Source organism: Balaenoptera musculus, chromosome 11 (assembly GCF_009873245.2).
Source record: "Balaenoptera musculus isolate JJ_BM4_2016_0621 chromosome 11, mBalMus1.pri.v3, whole genome shotgun sequence".
NCBI lineage: Eukaryota > Metazoa > Chordata > Mammalia > Artiodactyla > Balaenopteridae > Balaenoptera > Balaenoptera musculus.
Genome location: NC_045795.1, coordinates 41,975,214 through 41,994,591, shown reverse-complemented (window position 1 = coordinate 41,994,591; position 19,378 = coordinate 41,975,214). Strand labels below are relative to the sequence as shown.

The 19,378-nt window shown below is 35.8% G+C and overlaps 1 protein-coding gene across 2 annotated transcripts in view; it reads right to left on the bottom strand.

Annotated features, from left to right (window-relative positions):
• The window catches only part of TINAG (tubulointerstitial nephritis antigen), an 86,820-nt gene extending 69,347 nt beyond the window's left edge, over positions 1–17,473 (bottom strand). The window contains exons 1-4 of one of the 2 annotated variants that reach the window (XM_036870767.1): positions 17,014–17,473; positions 9,436–9,499; positions 8,716–8,805; positions 3,289–3,403 (exon numbers count right to left, since the gene is read on the bottom strand). In XM_036870767.1, coding sequence (XP_036726662.1) covers positions 3,289–3,403; positions 8,716–8,805; positions 9,436–9,499; positions 17,014–17,368 — 624 coding nt within the window. In that variant the 5' untranslated portion in view covers positions 17,369–17,473. The remainder of the gene's footprint in view (positions 1–3,288; positions 3,404–8,715; positions 8,806–9,435; positions 9,500–17,013) is intronic. The other variant, XM_036870768.1, reaches the window with a different exon arrangement.
• Positions 17,474–19,378: the final 1,905 nt, after the last annotated feature.

The window sequence follows — 19,378 nt, the reverse complement described above, 5'->3', positions numbered from 1 at the left end:
TCTCATCCAGTCTGCTTGTACCCAGAGAAAACAGTAAGTTTTTGTTTCCTTTTGTCTGCCCTCACATAGGACTGCCATCCAGGAAAGGCTCCCAATATTCTTAAGTTAGTTTTTTCTAATCTCCCATGATCAACATATTTCTATTCCTCATTACTATGAATCACACTCCACAGAAAATCATTTGAATTGAACTAACTCATCCAGATTAAACAGATTTTTTCATATTTATATAATCATGGAACTCTTTGTGTAAGACCTGTTGATATTCTTCTAACGTACGTTCAGCAGACACATTATGGGACTAGTGACTGAAGTCAAGCAATGTAGCCAGGAAACCAGCCAGAGGAGAGCTTTCCCAGGAACTGAGAATGACTCATGGCTCATCTTTCCTACCCAAGATAAAGAATTTGGTGAATCTCTGTTCTCATCCAGGTAATGTGTTCAAGGAAAGGGAGATGTTTTAGGCTGGGGATGCAGTGAATTTTCTTAGAAAAATCATTCCCTCTGTTGGCAACTGCCTACCCTAAGTGTATATATATACCATCCTATGTTGAAAATGGTATTTTAAAAAATTGGGGAAAAGTTGGGGGCAGGGGAATTATCCAGAAGCATACCCACACAAAAGAATTCATTTTCACTGTATTCAGAGGCAATTTGATATATTGAGGGTATTTTCTATGTAGTCACCAGGCAAAGAATTAATCTATTTTTAAAGCTCTTCCTGTGGCTACCAGTTTAGCTCAGTTCATATAGACCCCACATTCTTCATTGAAGTTCTTGTTGTATTTCTGATTTTCTGATATCTGACCAGGTATTAGGACAACTCCAACACTCAGAAACTTTTTAAAAGGACCTCAGCCCTCAAGCTACTGTGCCCTAGAAATGGGAAGCTATTTCCTTGTGGGTAACAGAACTCTTACAGATCAGCCAAATTTTCCTTATTGCTTTTCTGGAATTACTTAGCAACTTTATTACATTAATTCATAGCACTAAGTAATTTAAATTCTCCCAGAGTACTAATCATTAAGATTTTTCATTTAAATATCACCATAGTCACTTTTATGCAAACAAATCCCTAGGAGCCAATAAATGATTTAGAATTAGATTGCCTTTTTATATGCTACAGTGAGTGGCAACCTGGGAAAGAAACATACCTCATTTTCTCTATAATATAAAATACTCTAAATTGCAAAAAATAAAGCTTCAAAAGGAAATGTTAGAAAGAATCCAGAAAAAATGTATATTGACACCCAAATGAGTATTTGGCTAACTGGGACCCTCACTAAAAACAAGAGAAAGAATAATCCTTATAAAGAGGGTGAATTTATTATTTTCCTAAACACTTCTGTCTCTTTTTTTCCAGATAAGGACAAAATTGAAAAAGAAAGCAGCCAGAAAAATAACTCTTTTCCAATTGATCTTATAAGTAAGTCAATAAAAGCTATGAATCTGAGCCACACCTCTAAAGATGTTATGTCTTACTGATTGTGGAAAAAATCCAAAAATATATCTAAGTTGATCATTTCATAAAGTTAGCTCTGGTTCCAAGATTAAAAGGCTTTTTGCTATTTTGAACCTGAACTGGCCAAAGCTAACTGATTATACCGGAAGTCTAGGAACCATTTGGGGGGCAGATCTTTTAAAGTCCTGGCTCTGCCATTTAAGTAATTCTATGATGGCTTTTCTCTCCTCTCTATCTCCATCTCCGTGTGAGTTGGCCTCTCTCTGTGCCAATGTTCTTGTCTTTAAAATGTGGAGAATTACAGTACCCCCTACATCAAGCTGGGAATTAGATGAGATAATGTATGAAAGTGCTGATAAGAGTGTTTGGCACACAACTAATCAATACATGGCAGCTATTATGATCTTTTCTGGTACTAGTTATAATTTAGCAGGTCCTGCTACTGGAATTTGAAGTGGAATAATAAGTCAGGGGATTACATCTTCTGAAAGCAAATCACATTAAACATTTAATGAGGAACTTGTGGATTTACAACTCATCCAACAGCAAACGACAGCCCTTCTTGCTCTGAGATGCTGAGAGCTTCCGGGCAGCCAGGACCTTACATCTTCATTGCAGAGGGAAGAGGAAGTTCTCCAGCAGCCAGGGAACCCCTCTCTGCCCTGGACATTTTTTTAATTTAATTTTTATTTTATATTGGAGTATAGTTAATTTACAGTGCTGTGTTAGTTTCAGATATACAGCAAAGTGATTCATTTATCCATATACATATATCCATTCTTTTTCAGATTCTTTCCCATATAGATTATTACAGAATATTGAGTATAGTTCCCTGAGCTATAGAGTAGGTCTTTGTTGATAATCTATTTTGTATATAGTAGTGTGCATATGTTAATCCCAAACTCCTAATTTATTCCTCCCTCCCACCCTTCCCCTTTGGTAACCAAAAGTTTGTTTTTGAAGTAAATCAGACAGAGAGAGACAAATATCATATGATATCACTTATATGTGGAATCTAAAAAAAAATGATACAAATGGCTTGGGCATTTGTAGCAGGCCTTGAATACAATCAAAATCTCAACTGAGAGACACCACAAATGGGATGGTAAAACTGCAGCTCTAAGTTAGATATCTGTGATAACTAGACAGGTGGAAGATTCTTTATGCAAGATACGTATTATCAGAAGATAACACCTCTTGAAAATGAAAGGGAAAACCAATACAATAGTATTACAAAACACGAGGGTGTTACGAAACATGGCAATTTCACGAAGGAGTTTGCCAGCTCATCAGGGAAATTTGAAGGTGTTCTTTAAATGGAAAATGTGAGGATTTTTGAGGATAAACTTCTGCTAGTCATCATAGCATACCTGTCTGCAGTTACTGGCATTTATTTTATCTTCATTTCATAATGGAGTACCCAAGAGCTATCAAAACTCTGTTTTGATGAATTCACAAAATAACTAAGTTTACTTAAAAAAAGAAAGATAAGGACAACTAATGACTTGCTTAAGCATTGGGTCACCAAAAAGCCAATCATCAGAAACATGAATTTCTCTGCAATGATTAGCAATGTAAATGAACACAATCATTCCTGAAGAGAGGAAACTATATCTAATTAATATTAGTGAACTTTCAAAGTCCACATGAAAATTTGGGGGGATGTAACAACCATTTTGGGGAAAGGTTTTTTTAATTTATATGACAAAATTATCTCGGAAAGCACAAAACTCACTATTTTAGTTATTTAAAATTGCTTTATATGCACCTACGAACACACTTATACAAACACACACATACATGAGTCAAACAGAGAGGATACTTACTGCCACTTCATTCATACTCAGAAGCAAGGGGCTGGGTGGCAGGGTGCCAAGGCGATATTTGAAACCCTCCTCCAAAGTCATTCCCCAGAATTGGCTGTAGTTCTGGGCTGTCCATCTGCCTTACAAATGAAAGAGAAAAATAGGTACAGGTTACATGATGTCACTTTTATCATTACATGCTCATTTATATTTCTGAAATTATATAGAAGCAAATCTGACAAAATTGGAACCGTTACTGAAAGCTAGATATTCATTGTATTAATGATGCATTATTGATTACTCTAATAGGGAAGCATATCACTCTTCTTAAAGTAGGTCTATGTCAATTATTTTAATGACTCAAATGAGGAACCTAAGGCTGTATTAATATAGACTAAATTTAAGAATATTGAATCTCCACATACAGTAAAGGGATTTTAGCGATAATAAGGCCAATATATGCAGTTTCTTCTAAATGTCATTAAATGTATTTTAGAAAGAAGCTTGAATGTTCAGAAATGTACTTATAGGTTAAATAGGGTAATCTGTTTCATTTATCTTTTAGATTTGAAAAGAAGCTGACCATGTAAAAACAAGTATCCATGAAAAATTGAGGATAAAATAGTTATACTTAAAAAGATTACAGCAACGCTAATTAATTTTATTGAAATATTTTATTTAAATATTGAAATATTCTATTATATATTAAATGAGTTAATTTGTGGTAAATGCTCAATAATATTAGTCATTATTAATATAATATAAATTCAATTGATGTAAAATTAAATAACAAAAAAGTACATTTTTTTAAAGACATATTTTGTGCGCTTACATAAAAAAGTAAGCTTTGTTATCAAAATCTAATGTTGAGATTTCAAGACAATAATTCCTTAAGAGATGATAGGAGATGAAAAATGAGAAAGATAAAAGTAATTTAATCATTGTTTGTTTGAATTAGCTACAACTTAAAGACAATATATTTTCAGTACTTAAGGCAAATCTAAACTCTACCTTGTTGTGTTTATCACCAAAATTGTTTACAGTGTGAAAGGCTCTAATGAATAATTGAAGATATGACTCAATTTTCAATAATATGCCTGGCAAGTTAATGCTTTTCTTTTACAAGATCTGTTAGTTCATAAAGCTTTAAGCAACTCTGAGCCACAATTTTTAAAGGTAATCTCCATCATCCAAGGAATTTCAATAAAGAAACTTTTGAATATATTAGACATTGCAGGTTTATTTAAGAGACTACCAGGATCAGCCTTAGGCAAAATCATGCCACAGTAAAGTGTGTTTTTGGTGCCCTACACTAGTAGTTTTCAAACATTGAGACATTTTTGGTGCATTTAATTAATCATTCAATTTAGTGAATAGGAATCAGTATTTTAAAAGATAAAATAGAATATAAGAGAAACAATAGGAAATATTAGAGTTTATTGGACAGAGTGAGGGTAAGTACTATTTATATACATTTAAGTATATGTACAAGTGCACGTGTGTGTGTGTGTGTGTGTGTGTGTGTACTAGGTCATAAAGTTAAATGTATGATTTACTATAATTTATGCTCAAAAAAGCATGAAAAGCACCACTGCTCTGTATCATCCTTTTTGACCTAGGCTCATCACTGTTTTTTTAAGTTGAAGTATAGTTGATTTACAGTGTTGTGTTAATTTCTGCTGTACAGAAAAGTGATTCAGTTTTATATATATATATATATATATATATATTCTCTTTCATATTCTTTTCCATTATGGTTTATCACAGGATACTGAATATAGTTCCTGTGCTATACAGTAGGACCTTGTTTTTTATCCATCCTATATATACTAGTTTGCATCTGCTAATCCCAAACTCTCAATCCATCCTTCTCCTACCCCACCTCTCTCTTGGCAACAACCAGTCTGTTCTCTATGTCTGTCATCACTTTCCTTTTAACCCAAGTTAGCATTTACTGAACATTCTTAATTTATCTATCACATTCTTCAGTAAACACTGGGAATATAGAAATAAATTTCTCTACCTTCAAAAAGCTCATACTCTAAAAAGCCTACAAAGAGAGAAACGACTTCAGTATGTGTAATTTATTAGCTGTAGGTCAAGGTTTGATCAGAGTAGAGGACTGAAACATAACTCTTCCTGAAGGAGTTAGAAGAATTTTTTACAGAAAGTGACTTTTTAGTGCTCAGCCTGGAAGGATGAGAATGAGTTAGACAGCCAGATGTGAGAGAAGAGAGAATTTATTCTAAATAAAGGCAACTCTGGAGCAAAGCAAGTTTGAAATTGGGAATAACATTTAGGGAATAGCAGATAAGTAGAACACTTAAACTATGAGAGCGACCAGAGAGACAGGGGCTGGAAAGAGTGTAAAACATGAGGCAGTAAAGCATTTGGGACAGATTGTTACTTATGCTGAGGAGTATAATTATATTCTAAAGCAATGGAGTGTCATTGAAGACTTTTTAAGAACCTGAGTGGCAGAATCAAAGCTTTGTTTTAGAAGGATAACCATGAAAATATAAAGGATTGGTTGGAGTTTGGTCAGACTGGAAACAGAGAGAAAAGTCAGGTCATTCAAACTAGGCTTGATAAAGAAATGCACTAGAATATAGCATAAGAATAAAGGAAATAAATTTCTAAAATAAACTTTGTGGGGATTACAAGCGTCTAGTGACTGAGAGTGAAGAGGAAAGAAGCCTCAAACTAACTTCAGATTTTCTGGCTTAGTTGACATGATAGTGGGGGATGCCAGTAACCAAGGACAAGTCAAAAGGTTAATCCTTTTGGTTTGGGGTATTTTTGACTTTGAGAAATTAGTAAGAAATCAAAGTCAACTTATTCAATAGATAGTCCATAGACTTTGAGTTCATAAGAAAAATCAGGGTTAGAGATAGGATGGATTAAAAATGGGTACAAATTCTTTGTGGCTCTTTCCATCAAGAGATGGAGTCCATTTTTCCAACCGTTGAATGTGAGCTGGCCTGGTAACTTGCTTTGCCCAGTAGAAAGCAGTGAAATTGACAATGTGCAAATTTCAGGCTTTGGCCTCAAGTGAGGCCATTTCCACCCTCCACTCATGTCCTGCTTGAACACTGTCATTATGTAAAGAAACCAAGGCTGTCCTGCTGGAGACACATGGGCCCCCCAACAACCAGCACCAACCACCAGACATGGGCAGGGGGCCACCTGGACAATGCAGCCCCAGCTGAGGCCCTAGATGTCTGTGGACACTTGAGTAACCCCAGGAGAGACCAGGAAAAGAGCCTCAGGTAAGTCCATCCCAAATTGCCGGTATGAACAAATAAAAAGCTTGTGCTTTCAGGGCGCTAAATTCTGAAGTGGTTTGTTTCACAGCACCAGGTAAACTGAGACTGTTCTCTCTCCCCCTTTTTTCCACTAACTTGCTGATTATTATTTTTGCTACTAATCTGCCACTTATAACTGCCCTATCACTAGAAATCCTTTTACAAATTTATGATATGTGGATTCCTCAGCTAGATTGTAAATTCCTCTAAGAAATTATTTATTTGTATCCTCAGCAGTGCCAAAAGGGAAACGCATGTTTTGTTAATATTAATTGCATTACAACATAATACAGGGAATAAATAAGCACTGAAGTGGGCTATGCAGAATGAATAAAGATTTGGATCTAAATATTACCAAGATGCCAGAAATAAATATTTTAAAGCAAAGGCTGTATATATTTGTATGTAGGCTATTTTAAAAAGCGCCTAAAATAGACATTGAATGCTATAATATGACTCTGTTTTCATACATGAAAACAACTTGAACAGCAGGAACAGTAAATATCTGAGAATTAGAACTTTCTTTTAAATTCAAGGACTTTCTACACTCCCTCCTGTTGTTCCCTGGTAAATAATTTTAGCTTTACTCCTTTTCTTCATACTTTGTCTCTTTTACTTAACTTTTTTCTTTGATCTGTGTATATTTTCTTTTGCTGCAATTTTACTTCACTGTTTTTTTTTTTCAAGTCATCTATGTTTGCTACTAAAAGGCAAATCCCATGCCTCTTAAGTAGTCCTAGAGTACTCTCAGAATAAACAAATGATGGAAAGAAAATTCTTTCTTCCAAGGAAGGCAGCATTCCCAACAGATCTGTACTCTTATATGACTTTCTTTCCACATTGCTTTAGACTGCAGTTTCTTCTGGGTTCTGTGACAGCGGAAAGCTTGGCTGCTTATGTTGGCTTCTTGGAAGTGTGTGCTTGTTAGCTCAAGCGTTTGAATCCTTTTAGGAACCTGAGTCAGATAATCTCTCATGATGACACATACTCTCATGTCCTTTTAATGATTTAAATATCACTTAACCATAGAAAATAATTGTTTTTCCCTAGAAATACTTAAAATGTCATCATATTATCACCTAAAATATTGTCAAAACACACACACAGGAGTTGAGAATGGTTTAAGAATATTAATATCAACAAATGTGACTTCCAAGTGTCTTTCGTGTCTTCCAAGAAAATACTCCAGGTGCATAGAAAATTAGTGTCCCCACTGTCCTGGGAAACATATGTCTTAGGTGTAGCAAGAAATGATATTTCTATGTTTTAAAAATGCATTTCAGGATGACTTCACTTTTATAGTTGCTTGACAATAGGTCTTCTCAGGTGAAATCTTTTCCTGAAGGTGGAAAATGTTTTTGAGGGTGTATAGAGATTTGATCAGTGACAGTGGAGAAATCCTGAAGCAGAAAACAGCTGGCCCATCCCTTCTCCCTTCAGCTCAGTAAAGAAAGCCAGTGTCAGCACCTACACCTAATTCCCTCTATGTAAGTCGAAAAGTGACTTAATTTATTAATCTATCAGAGAGCATCAAACAGTTATTTGCTTTAAGTGTCAATCAGCTCAAGCTTCCATTTATTAGCGAAGTAAAATGGCTCAACCAGTCTTTTGACTCAACCGTGAGTGAAATTGGCTAGATATCAGTCATGTAAATGACGCTGTCTAGATGGACTGGTCGTTTGGGGGATCATCGAGATAAAATACTGCTTTCTGAAGGTCAGAGTCTACCCAGGTTAGCTGAGCATGTGATTGGCTGGGACAGGGAAGCAGCGGAAGGAAAGATGATAAAAATGAATGAACCTGTTTGCATACTTCCTGATTTCGCCTGAATACTTATTTAAACTAAAGCTCCCCCGACTAGCCTCACTCACAGCTTGACACTGCTCCTTCCTAAACAATTTAAGACCATGCTCTATATTTCCTCTTTGTGCATTTTAATTTTTAATCATTTAATGTTCACCTCTGTTCATTCCAATTTCACATGCCTTTCTACCGCCCTCCCCATTTCTCACCCACTCTTTTTTTTTGTTTTTGAAAGAATGATCATTTTTAGAAGGAAATGATAGGAAATACATTGTTTGAAACCTGAGGGGTAATGGGGGGGGGAGGTGCCAAAAAGCCTAGAAAGCAAGATTTCTCTCACCCATAGTCTCCTTTATTGACATGTTCAATTAATCCTGGTTGAACAAGGCATACATGCTGGGAACATTTCCATTGCTGTCCTGAGCATGTGCTGTAAAGATACAAAAATTATGAAAGTGGCCTGGCCTTTAGGGAGTGTACTTATAAAATTAGTAACCAGAGTTGCACCTTGTTATGGCATAAAAGATATTTTTGACTAATGTTAACCATATGACTAATTCTTGGCAAAAATAAATCACAACACATGCATTAGCTACCACTCAATATCTTCCACTTCAGGCAATTAATAAATGAAATGATCACACAGTCACTGGAGTTTGAAAACATAAGACAATGGAGGCAGTAGATTCAACACATTTGTAATTGTAAATTTTCTGCAGGATAATCAATTTCAAGGCAGCTTTGTTTTATATATAGTTACTGTGTTCAAGAACACGTGATTTTCCTGTAGTACATCAGAATGTTTAAAATTAAGAGGTTTGTGAAAGCAAGCCCGCTGTCACAAACACCAAACTCAAACGTTAAAAGAAATATCCATGATTAGCTTTTAAACATTTATTAAAATTAAATATGCTTATAAAAAACTATGGGTACATAATATCTTATGACTTATGATTCTATCTGTATTTAAATATATGCTTTGTTTCACAAATGTTCCTTTTATTTCAAGAAAACATACACAGACAGTAGAATTCAGTTCTGTGAAGCTTAAATTCATTACCAGGAATTGCAGTTTTCTTTAATTACTGATCCTTCTTCATAACGTTGACCATCTCTGTGACAACCTGTCAACATACCATGTAAACAAATCAAAATTCTAAATTGAGTAATCAGTAAACTAAAATTGTATTTAGTTTTTTCAAATATGCAAAAAAATTTGGTGCCCATCTGAAAGAAATCCACACAGGGTTTGTGTCAAGGTTTGTATATCGCATTCTTATGGGCTTGTTTCATAAGCTTCTATCTTTACATTGTGTATTTGTTCCAACTGAGAGGATTTGTAAAGCATAAAAACTAAATATACTGAGGTATTAATCACTAAATGCACTCAAAAAAATAATTAATGTATTTAAGTAGGTAAGCAGTAAAACAGTGTTTGAATTAATTTATGGCATTTCTTATCTTGAAAATCTAATCAACTCTCATATGTAAATATGATTAATTACATATGCTTAGAGGAAGGAGCTCAAAGTGTTTGACCAAAATATAAAGCTATTTCAGTGAATTCACCTTACAAAGATAAACTCTATTTTCTCTTCAAAATTTAGATCAGGAGAAAAATTTATACAGTTGTAGTCCTTTGTGTTCCAAGTCCAAATGTTTCTCAACCATTAACCAAAACTCGTTGCTATTTTACCAGACTCTATAAACTACTCCAAAGAGATGAATGGTGAATTATCATTATATGAAAACCAATCAGTAAGATATGGTGAAAATAATACCCTGGCTACAAATTAAATCCCTTTTGAAAGTATAACTTACATAAATTTAAATTCATGCTGAATTAGCAAAAGTAGCAAAATTCGCTCCTTTGTCATGTGAAAACTTTTTTGACGGAGACATGTCACTGATAGATCACAACAATGGCCCTTAGTTACATAAAATGAATTCTAACTTTTTATTCATACAATCATAGGAGGAAATCTACATGTTTAGAAAGCATTCCAAGGGACCTGGCTTAACCACCAGCCACAATGTCACAAAAGCCACTTACAAATTAGCTATCTTCCGATTTTTCCAAAAATTGTTTCACAGGAAATATTTTACAACTGCCTCTCTTCAGCATGCACTGTGTTCTCACAGTTCAATCTTTTGCTTAATGAATCTAAAAATCTCCTTGTATTTGCATCTATCCACCTCTTTTCCACGGATTTTTGACATTCCACTCTCACGAGAAGAGAGAAGGAAACCACCTCTCTCCTGGACCACAGGGGAGGGGAAAGATTTAACTTTAAATCAAGTTCAGAGTTTTAATTACTACCCAGGATTAAACACTTTTTGTAAATGAATATCTATGTTTGTAACTTACAAAGACCCCGGAATTTTTACTACCTAGGAAAGCAACAGAAAATTCATGCAACAATTCAAGTTTTATTCAAAGTCAAGGGAAGTACTTCCTTGACTAGTTCTAAAGGAGATGAGGGGCAAAATCAAAGCTGATTTTTAAAAATTTATACTGAAGTATAGTTGATTTACAATGTTGGGTTAATTTCTGCTGTACAGCAAAGTGATTCAGTTATACATATACATGTTCTCAAACCTGGTTTTTAATCAAAATCGATGAATGTTTCTTGTCCAGCATACCAGTTATATAGATAAAGGGATGAGAAATCACAAAGGTCCTAAGGAAAAAAAGGCTGTCCCTTCTCTAACCTGTACCCCAGCTATTAATTTTGAAGTAAAGAGAATGTTATCACCGTGCCCACCCAAGATCATTAGTACTATATCTAGTGTTAGCAAAAGTTCCATTTATTGGTCTTCCTTCCTTAATATCAAGTCAGAGTTGACTATAAGAAACAACGTTTGCTGTAATCTCACTTGAGAGTTGGCCTCTTGAACAAAAACCATAATCTGTTCATCTGAGTCTGGCCAAGGTGCTGACAAAGTGAAGCATCAACTTCTACACAATACAGAAACGCAGTCCACTCCCTTCTTCCACTCTTCCCAACTCCAGTGTATCCCTCATCCCTTGAACAGCATTTATAGAGATCTTTTAAAATCTACATTGTGTCACTCCTTGCTTAAAATCCTCAAGTTATTCCCCATCAAATTTAAAATCAAACCAAACTTCTTACAATGACCTATAAGACCTTATCCAAAATCTCTCTTCCATAATCTTTGTCCTCATCACTCCTGTTGTGCTGGCTAAAGGGTTTCCATGATACTGATGAGGATGGAGAGAAGTGGATGAACATAATTTGGAGACAAAGCAAATGGGACTAGCTCTTGGATTGAGTTTGGAGAATGAGGAAAAAGAGGAACCAAGGGTGTCTCACTAGGATTTTGGCCTGAGCGATACAGAGGCAGTGAAGCTAATATTGAAATAAGGAACAGGCTTACAGCAGGAAATCAAGAGTTCTGTTTCGCATATTTTAGATTTAGATTAAGTCTAGGTTAGCCATCCTAATGGAGAATATCAAGTAGAGTAGTAATGGAAATTCAGAGTTAAGTCATGATTGGGGCATGAATTTGAGAGCCAGCAACATACATATCTTTAAAGCCTTGAGACTACATAAGAGGCTGCTTGAGAGAGGGTTTGTAGGTAAGAGAAAGACGTCCAGGACTGAGCTCAAACTCTGTAGCTAACAGACATTCAGAAGAGGAAACAGGGAAGGAGTGAACCATGAGGAAGAAGGAAATTCAGGTGAGGGGAGAGTCTTGAAAAGTAAGAGAAGAAAGTATTCCATACAAGCAAAAGTGGTCACCTACACAGAGTACCACTGAGGGATCAAGAAAAGAACAGACATCTTAATATTGCACTTGGAAACATGGAAGTCTTCAATAACCCTGCCAAGACAGAGCTCGGTAAAGTAGCAGGAAACAAGGTCTTGTAGGAATGAGCTGATGAGAGGCTTGGAAGTCAGGAAGTGAAATGTTTCCTTCAGATATTTTTGCCATTAAAGGAAAGAAGGAAATGGGATAATAGTTGGTTAAGGACATGGAGTTGAGGGAGGGCTTTTTCAAAGTTGGGAGCTACAACTACCTACTAACCTCCTACAAAAGAATATCTTGTAAATGATGTTTGCTCACTTTCTTAGTTATTTCCTTGGGGAAAGTTCCTAAAAGTGGAAATTCTGGGTCCAAATTGATGTTTGGACATCTTTAAGGCATTTAATTCATATTGTCATTTTTTTTTTTTTCTTTTCAGAATGATTTTACCGATTTACATTCACCAGCAACTGAATGAATGAGTTATCCTGTGTCACCCTAATGCATAGATTGTAACTTTTGTTCCCATGTTAGGTACCACCTCATCATGGAAACAGAGTCAGGGTTAGAAACTAACCTTTGATGTTGTCTAGCTCCATCTCCCAAGCAATGCCTGAATCCTCTTTTGGATTCTACTAGTTTTAAATGAAAAATATTTCTTTTAAAATGCTAATTTGAGAACATGATTGACGTTTAAAGGTAGCAGAAAAATTGGGGGAGTTAAAAAAAACATTTTTGTAAATCAATAGTTTTGTAAATTGATTGATCCAGGAGAGAAAGGGAGAAATGATGCTTTAGGAGTGAAAGAGGGAGAGGAGAGAGGAGAGAAAAGGAGAGAGAGTGAGGGAGGGAGGGACAATTGTAAGGGTGGTTATTTTGAAAAGATAAGAGACAGTGGGATTTAGAGCTCAAGAGGCGGAATCTACTCCATGGAAACAGTAACCAATATGGGGGTACTTTGAAAATTATCATGATGGAGAGATGAGAAAATTCCTGGTGGTTTTATTTCCTCAAGGAAAAATGTATAAAACACTTCAGAGTGAGTTAATCAAACTGATTACACCTTGACATAGATAGGTATAGATAGATAGATAGATAGATAGATAGATAGATAGATAGATAGATAGATAGATAGATGATAGATAGATAGATGATAGTAATGGTTGTTGAAATTAAAGGAGTATTGCAACTTTAACAGCCATTAATACAAAAATAGGGCAAATCAGATATTTGGAAAGTGAAATCAGTCTCTTGATTTGAGAAAAGATGACAATATGATGTAACATTTTAAAATAACTTCATCATAAAGTGTTCTAATAACTGTACTGGTCTCAATGTCACTTCAGGGAAGGCAGTTGCCTGCTCTAATCAGGAGTCTGCATCCCAGGGACAGTCAGTAGCACTGATCCTGAAAGGCCAGACTCCAGGCAAGCTGCTACAAGGGGTTCCATTATCCATCTTTTAATGAACACTAGAGTAGCAGTATAATGAGTATCAGAAATGGGCTTTCACTGGCAAAATTAGTGGATTGTTAATCAGCATGATGGATATAAGTTATCAGCTCTTATCAGTTAAATTAACAGCAATAAATTGATATAGATTAGCTAAAACATATAAAAATCACATCCCACTCTCATACTCCACAGTTTTTATTTATCTCTTAAGGTCAAAAGCCTTCACTCTTAGACCTGGTGCCCTAGGATTGATCTGTACAAGGTCCTGTGTCCAGCCACTGGGTAGGAGGATTTATCATAACCTGACACCCTCTGTAATATTATCACATGGGAAAATTCCAGTAAATTTTTCAAGCAAGGTAGATGTGGGAACATCTAACAGGATGGAGACCTGAGACTTCAGGAAGCTTACAGAGGTTTATGGATTAGTGTATATCTCCCTACCAGTATATATTTTTGTAACAGTATGCACGACAGAATTTGGACTGTGATTTATCTTCATTGTAATGTGGTTAAGGAAGTTGTGAAGGGATAAATAATCCTCATTCAATTCAAATGTGTCAGTGGTTTACATCCATTTTTTACCAATGTGAACATAAGAGTTGTGTGTAATCAAATTAGCTTAGGTCTGTTCACAGCACATGGTCCACTAGACTCTTTTCTTAAGATCTGCTACACCAAGAGATTCTGTCTGGAAAATCCACTCTGGTTCTGTTTCAAACTCTGTCACTTGTTTTCTGTATCTGACATTTGAAATCCTCCAATGACTGGAAGTAACCAGCAGAGATGGGACAAAACCCAGAAGGAAGATGTTTACTCATATGTCCAGACCAATTTACACAAAAGGTACATATCTATTTATTTATTTTTTGACATATTTATATTTTTAAACCTTAAGATAATATACATAATTTTAAGTCCCAGGTTGAAAAAGAAATGCAGTATAAGAAACTAGACAATAACATGTAACTAGATACTTGAAAAATATTTAATAAATTAGTGAATGAACTAGACAATACCATGTAAGTAGATAACTGAAAAATATTTAATAAATCAGTGAATAACTGAAAAATATTTAACAAATCAGTGATGCTTTACTAGCATCTCAGAGGAAAGTCTCTTTATATGGCAAAAAAATTAGTATAAATAGTATATCATTTCTATTTATTTTAGTTAATTTTGTAAAATTTTTAAATATCATGTAGTGTTATTTTCTTTTAACCAGCTACTTTCCTAAGGAAGATAAAACAAAAGAAAAAAATCACTTTCATGAGTGCAAATATAGTTTACTGTGAACATTTGCTGCTAAACAAAATGATGAATTGCTTCCCTCCATCATGAATGGAATAAAAACTATGCTGGGAACATAAGTTCTACCTAAAACATGACCCTAAATTAAAGTCTTAGGAAAATCCTAGCTTTCAAGCAAAAATGGACATGAAAGAAGCAGCAATTTCTTTTCCAAATGGGTTACATGACTCAAATAAGAAAAGCTCAAATACGTTTTAGCACATCAAAAGCACCACAGCTGATCCATAATATTTATCCTCAACTTCCAGGAAGATGACCCTATTCGTACTTAACATCTCTCAATGAGTTCTCATAACTAAGATAAAATCTTAAACTCATGATGTGGCCTATAAATCCTGGCAAAATCTGACCTCTACTCACCTCTCAAACCTCATCTTATGTCACCCCAAACCCTCCACTGATCATGACTCTCCAGAAGTGGTGGCCTCCATCCAATTCCTGGGCAGCACCAAGCTCCTGGCTCCCAGATCCCTTTCTGGTCACCTCACTCTTCAAAGTCTTCAGGTCACCTCACTCCTCAAAGTCTCCCACCCAAGCTAATGTTATGTATTATTTTACATGTTAATGTTATATTCTGGTATACTTTCTCACCGCACCCTAAATGTTTCCTTCAGAGAATTTAACACAATTTGCAATTGTACAGTGAATTTGTTAAATATCTTGTAACCCCCACATATAACTTGACTGTCACTTCCATGAGGATAATATCTTGTCTTTTTTCTTCCCCATGGTTGCCCCCAGCAAAAGCACAATGACTGGCATGGTGGAGGTAGTCAATGAATATTTTTTGATGAATGGCTAGGTCTGCTATTTCTAAGAGACTATCTGCCACTTTTTATGGTGAAATAAATGTTTGCTGAACTGTTTACTGGTAAAGACAAAGGCCCGGCATTAATTTTTTTTTTTTTATTGAAATTAGTGATTTACAATGTTATGTTAATTTCTGCTGTATAGCAAAGTGATTCAGTTATACATATATATATTCTTTTCCATATGGTTCATCACAGAACATTGAATATAATTCCCTGTACTATACAGTAGGAGCTTATTGTTTATCCATCCTATACCTAAAAGCTTATAATACGTGTGTGTTTTAAGGAACACTTCCTCAATTTTACAAACAAGATGACATTACTGAGAATGAAGGCAACAGTCAGCATCTGGATCTTGCTAGAAGGATACCAAATCCTAGCTTATCCTACATTGTCTTCTAATTGTAATCTCCACTCACCATCACCCATTTACAGTCATGTGACATAGCTCCGAGGAAACCTGCATTGCTGCCTGTATAAGTGAAGCAATAGAATTTTATTTTGTGTTTTTGGCAAATTTTGGATATATCGATTGCTCAGATTCTATAGCCATTTTACTATAATTAGACCAATACAGGAAATACCACCATTTTCCTTATGAATTATTTGTATTTATTCGCTTAGTCTTAGACTTTTAAAACTACCCTATATGGAGCACTCTTTTGTTTTTAATAGTTTAAAACCCCAGATTGGCAAAATGAAACAAAACAAAAACACACATGGTGACTCTATTTGGTATTACTTAGGCAGAGAGGGTGGCCAACTTTATTTTGCCTTTGCACTGGTTTAAATGGCATTGCTATAACATAGGTTCTAATGCTGCGAGGTCCAATAGTCTCATGAAATAGTAAGTAAACTGTTACATAACTCTGCAGAGGATCAGGCTTGTGAACTTGATGAGATTCTCTAAGAGGTTACATTCAAAAACGTGTGAGCGATTTTTTTCTTGTCAATACATTTTACAAAAAAAGAAATAAAGAATTTTAAGTAACTTTTATATAAGTTGAGTGAGTATTCAAAACAGAATCTAGACCAGCCTTCGTGGCCGTCACAGCAGAATTTCCCTGAAGGCACTAGTCTGACGCGTGTACCCGGCATCTAAACCAAAGCACATTAACAATCCTAAGAAATTTATTCTGGTGATCGAAATATTCATTTTTCATTTCAACTTAAGAAAGGAAGGGAGGAAGGAAGGGAGGGAGGGAGGGAGGAAAGAGAAAGAGAAAGAGAAAGAAAGTTGGACAGATCTTGTTATGAACTAGAATAATGCTTGAACACATTCCCAAAGCCTACCTTCTGGATACCAAGGCTTTGTGTGAGGAGGCCATTCCTTCTTTTCACGGCAAAATGACTTGTAATCAGGACAGCAATCAGAATTCTCCCTTTCACAGAATTTATCACAGTAACACAGTGCATTTGTCTCATAGAACTGAGTCACACAGGCATCATCTCTGTCTTCACAACAACCAAAACTTCTACAGTATTGCCCTTTGAAAATGGCTCTTTTGAATCGAGTACCTTCCAAAATGGTGTGATTTCTAGTGAAATTAGCTCCAGGGTCCACTTCTCTTTGAGATAAATACTGTCTCTCCATCCAAATTTCTCTGGTGAGATAAGTAAGGATTAAAATCTTATATCCAGTCCACATTCTCCAGAGGTCAGGTGTGGCTCCCACTTGCTATTATATTCAATACCCTTGGCCTTGGGGCTTCTCCTTGGAGCCTGAATTCTAATCATCAAGACAACTCAGCCTGAATCCTGAAACTGATCCTTTACTTGAACTAAGTGTATTTCTTGTAGTTAAACATTAATCAAGAATTTCAATGTTTGTCCAAGATAAGGTAAGTGTTAGAAATAGACCATTGTCATTCCTCCAATGTTTAAATTTTATATTTAATATAATGGGAAAAAATGCCCATCGCCATAAAAATAAATACCTAAAAATCTTAGGTATAGATGATATATTGAATATTGCTTGCTTCCAAAATAATCTAGATTCTTAAATCAAAAACCTCTCTGGAATACACATGGCCGAAATTATGGCTGTAATAACTACTGGCAAGGTGTAGGGAATTCAAAAGTCAAAAACAATTTTTCATCACCTACTTGCACCGCAACTAAAATCCAGGCTCTCCTGAGGTTGTCTGCTAGGATCTGTCATAAAAATAAAACATGCCCAGTCACACACTGGCTTGATTTCCCATGTGTACCGCAGTCACCTACCAGAAGCATTTTGATTTCAAGGCTTAGTGGAGCCTAATTCAGCTAGAAATTCCCTGACGGTGACCTTAGTTTTCTCTACCTGAATCTCTACTTGACATCAATGCAGGAATCTGCAGTATCTGAAAGGCAGTTTATAGTCAAGAAAAGTCAATCCTGTGTGCTAAAGAGCTACGGGGGGGGGGGGGGGGGGGGGCGGGGGGCGGGTAGGGGGTAATTGTGAAGGAAACTCAAAGGTCAAGATGTCTTTCGTGTTTCTGTAAAGCTGTGCAGTTTGCTATACCGTATTTATTCATTAACTATAATAACTCCCTTTGGATTGGGGATAAATAACCAGCAGACGATGATTCAGCAAGACTGGCCAGGTTGCCTAGAGGGAAGGACTTGTCTTGACAATCAGAAAACCTGGACTCTTGTCCCTGAGCTTACTGTTGAATTGGCTTTATGATCTTGGGTTCACAATTTTCTTCTCTGGTCCTCAGTTATTTTCCTACAAAATGAGTGTCTTCCTCTCCAAAGTTAATCCATATTGCCAACTATTCGAACTTGTTCCCCGACTTTGCTCTGTAAATTATTTGACTCACACTTTTATCTTCATTGTTTCCCTTTCTTCTGGCACCTTCCTCTCAGGCTATAAACCAGTGCAAGTCTCTTTATCTTTTATTGTTTTACTTTTACATCATCATGGTGTCAATTTCCATAATCCTACTGTCTCTCCAATCCCAAAACTGCTGGCTCCACTTCCTTGCCACCAGCTGAGTCACTAAACTACTGCAAAGTACTGTCTCCAGTCCCACCGACCATCACTAACATCGATTCCCATTGATCTGTGTCCATCTTGATCACACCTGAATCCTCTGCAGCATTTAACACTGTGTAGTGAACTAGTCAAGAACAGGAGCCAAAGAGTTAGACTAATGAAGTTCAAATCCTAGTTTCACCACTGACTAACAGCACGTCTTTGAGAAAGTGGCTTAGTCTCTCTATACTTTAATTTCATCATCTGCAACATTTAGATAACAATATTTATTATCATATCAGGTAGATGGGAAATTTAAATGACATAATACATAAAGTACTTAGCACATCATTCATGCTGAATAAATGTTAGTTATCATTCAAAAGTACAATCTCCACCTAAAAACTCTTTCCTCCTTTAAGTTCGACACTTTCATGCTCTCCTGCTTCACGTCCCATTTTTCATAAGGCTCCCAATTTATCTGCTTACTCTTGGACTCACTTCCTTTTCTTCTCTGTGGTCATTTAAAGTGTTCTCATCAACATCCTCAATCCTTTCCCTCCCTGGTCCTCACATATCATCTTTCTTCAAAACACCAAGCATTGAATCAACCTAAAAGCCATGGGCTACAAGACTCTGTATGAGGTGGACCTCCAAACCTGGTATCTCTCTGGCCTCAATTTAAACTATTTTACCCCT